The following is a 2,868-nucleotide window of genomic DNA, read 5'->3' as shown; positions in this document are numbered from 1 at the left end:
TATTAAATATATTTTTTAAATAATTATACTCATCCTTCACACATATTAATATTCATAATTTAATTTGCAATTAAATAATAAAAACAAATTAATTAATTAATAATTAAATACTATATTATTTAATATATTATTGATTTCCTTTTTTTATATCGTAATGTACTATTCATACAAAAAGAAATATTATTATCAAAATATAATTAAAGTTACAGATACCTCAATGACACAGATACCTCAGAATGCGTGAAATCCGTACCAAAATTTTCATGAAGAAATAATTTCGATCCGTATAAGTTTAATTTGTTTATAGAAAATATAATTAAAAAGTAGCTGACTGGTTAGCTGACCATAAATTTTTGTGATATAAAATATTGTTCTCGCGAAAGAGTATTTTCTCTTGGCTCAATTCTCTCTATAATCGTACGGAACAACAAGCATAGCCGTAAAATTATAATTTATCTGCTATACATGCTCATCTTGTGCATGCTTACACTAACAGATGTAATTGTTTAGCAGCTAAATCAAAATTTCATGTTACATCACAGTCTGCAATTTGTTACGTGTCTCATACAGTCGATTGGAAGTAGACGCCTGCATTAGTCTTCTAGACAACCTTCTAAAATCTAAAAAATATATTCAATACAAATAATTCTTTTTTTTTAGAAAATTATTCGATAAAATAAAGAAAATATAACATAAGATACAAAAAAAGTAATATAACAAAAACGTTCAGTATTAAAAATTCAATCTTTAGAAAAAATGTATTATTAATATCTATTATTAATATGTATCATAGTTAAAATATTATTAATATATATCATTGCTCTGCAGAGATATACAAAAGAATTATATTTTTTAACAGATTTCAGAACGTGGTCCAGGATACATCATTCGACATTCGGAGCTATAATGTAACAAAAAATGCTATCTCAAATTGAAATGCTGATATTGTCTGTAGTATGACTAACTAACTATGAGATGATCAAATACGTTCTGTCATACAAAGCCTATTATTACAAATAATCGCGATCCAATTGTTTGGATGCAACAATTCATTATAAAACGAATGGTAACTTGTTACTTTAAAATTTATTAAATTCACTTTTTTTCCTTTTTTATATCAATTGTAAATTCTGTTACAATTTTTTCGCTAGAACACATAGTAGATAATCTGATGGTCTACGCTTGTACCACAAAAAACGCATTGATGAAAAACAAAAGCTTCAATTATCAAATCTGTACAATTGATTTGATATGTAATGCAATTACGGCACAAGGAAGAGATTATCAATATTATCTTTGGCCAATATGTGTATTGTTTTATTCGTCTAATAATCAGTTGTTTCTCATATTTGTAGAGAATATTCCTTCAATAGTTGCCCTGGCTTCGAATACAGATCTAGCTTTCCTATTAAAGTATCCTTTGTTAAACGCGGACAGAATATTTGTCTGAACTTTCTGAAAAAGAAAGAAGCAAATTCAGTGTTTTAGGAAAAGAACTTGTGAGTGTACATCGTACTATTATAAATTACTTACTCAATCGTTTTCTGATCCGCATCGATTGCGTTTTGCTATAAATTAGTGATTTCCATCCCATGAGGCAGTCTGTGGCCTTGAGCGTGACTCATACTAAGTTGCCTCGTTGCCATCCCACCACCACACTGGCTGCTCCAATCCGCGGTGGGTACCGGTGTGCGGTAGAATTTCGACGAGGTCTTGTTAAATATCGGCAATAACTCATTTGCTTCGGTGGATAAAGCCTGAAGATAAGCTTTCAGTTAGGATATCGTAATAAAATACAACCAAGACAAAATTATATATAATATGTACGATATGTAGTAACAGAAAGAAACTATTGAGAACTATTAAGAAATAACTATTCAGAACTATTCCGAAAACTATTTATATTGTCAATGATATTATGGGACATTACCATTCATTACTATTGGAAATATGAATAGTTTACAACTGAAACGAATAGTAACTACAGGTATTTATCATTCAATACTGTAGTATAATAAATAGTAAATGCCTATAATTACTACTTGCTTCAATAGTAAACTACTTATGATTCTAATAGTAATGAATAGTAAATGCGTAAGTATTTACTATTCGCTCCAACAGTAATGAATAGTAATGTCCCATAATACTACATGACATTACGTAGATAGATTTTTGAATAGTTCTGAATAGTTATATTTTACAATAGTTTTCAATAGCTCCTTAAAACTATTGAGAACTATTGTGTGTGAGCAATATAACTATTCAGAAAACTATGTACATAATATCATGTAGTATTATAGGATATTACTATTTACGAGTATTACTATTGGAGCGAATAGTAACTACAGGAATTTACTATTCATTATTACGAATTAGAATCATGAATAGTTTACTATTGGAACAAATAATAACGACAAGGAATAACTACCTCTTAGCGATTTTTGTGAAAATCTACTAATATTACGTGATACGCCAGTTTGCGAATATTCTGGATAGTGACTACGTTTACATCGTGCGCTTAGTCCGCGACCTATACGATAGGTGTCTTTGTTTAACCTACAGGATAAATAAGGACATCTATTGTATAGGCCGCGGCCTAAATGCACGGTGTAAACGTAGCCAGTGACCATTTTATCGTATTTTAAAAAAATAATGTTATAATGTACAGTACTCTCCAAGTTTGGGAACACCTTACGTTTTTCGTATTATAAAATGGTGGTTTTTCTTTTCCAGTATATTCTAAAATATTTTTAAAAAATTAGCGATTATATCATTCGATAGAACAAAGTTTCAGCTTTAAGAATCTATATTTTTAATTACGGTATAATGATTTTTAACGGAGTTATGAGCAATCAAAGTCAGAATGCT

General features: G+C 29.2%; 1 protein-coding gene across 1 annotated transcript in view; it reads right to left on the bottom strand.

Moving 5' to 3' along the window:
- Positions 1-825: 825 nt before the first annotated feature.
- The window catches only part of Pdk (pyruvate dehydrogenase kinase), a 25,641-nt gene continuing 23,598 nt past the window's right edge, over positions 826-2,868 (bottom strand). The window contains exons 7-8 of the mRNA XM_018457471.1: positions 1,534-1,757; positions 826-1,455 (exon numbers count right to left, since the gene is read on the bottom strand). Coding sequence (XP_018312973.1) covers positions 1,569-1,757 — 189 coding nt within the window. The 3' untranslated portion in view covers positions 826-1,455; positions 1,534-1,568. The remainder of the gene's footprint in view (positions 1,456-1,533; positions 1,758-2,868) is intronic.

This window comes from Mycetomoellerius zeteki, unplaced genomic scaffold (genome assembly GCF_001594055.1).
Source record: "Mycetomoellerius zeteki isolate Tzet28-1 unplaced genomic scaffold, Tzet1.0 scaffold64, whole genome shotgun sequence".
Lineage (NCBI taxonomy): Eukaryota > Metazoa > Arthropoda > Insecta > Hymenoptera > Formicidae > Mycetomoellerius > Mycetomoellerius zeteki.
This window is presented reverse-complemented; position numbering and strand designations above follow the sequence as displayed.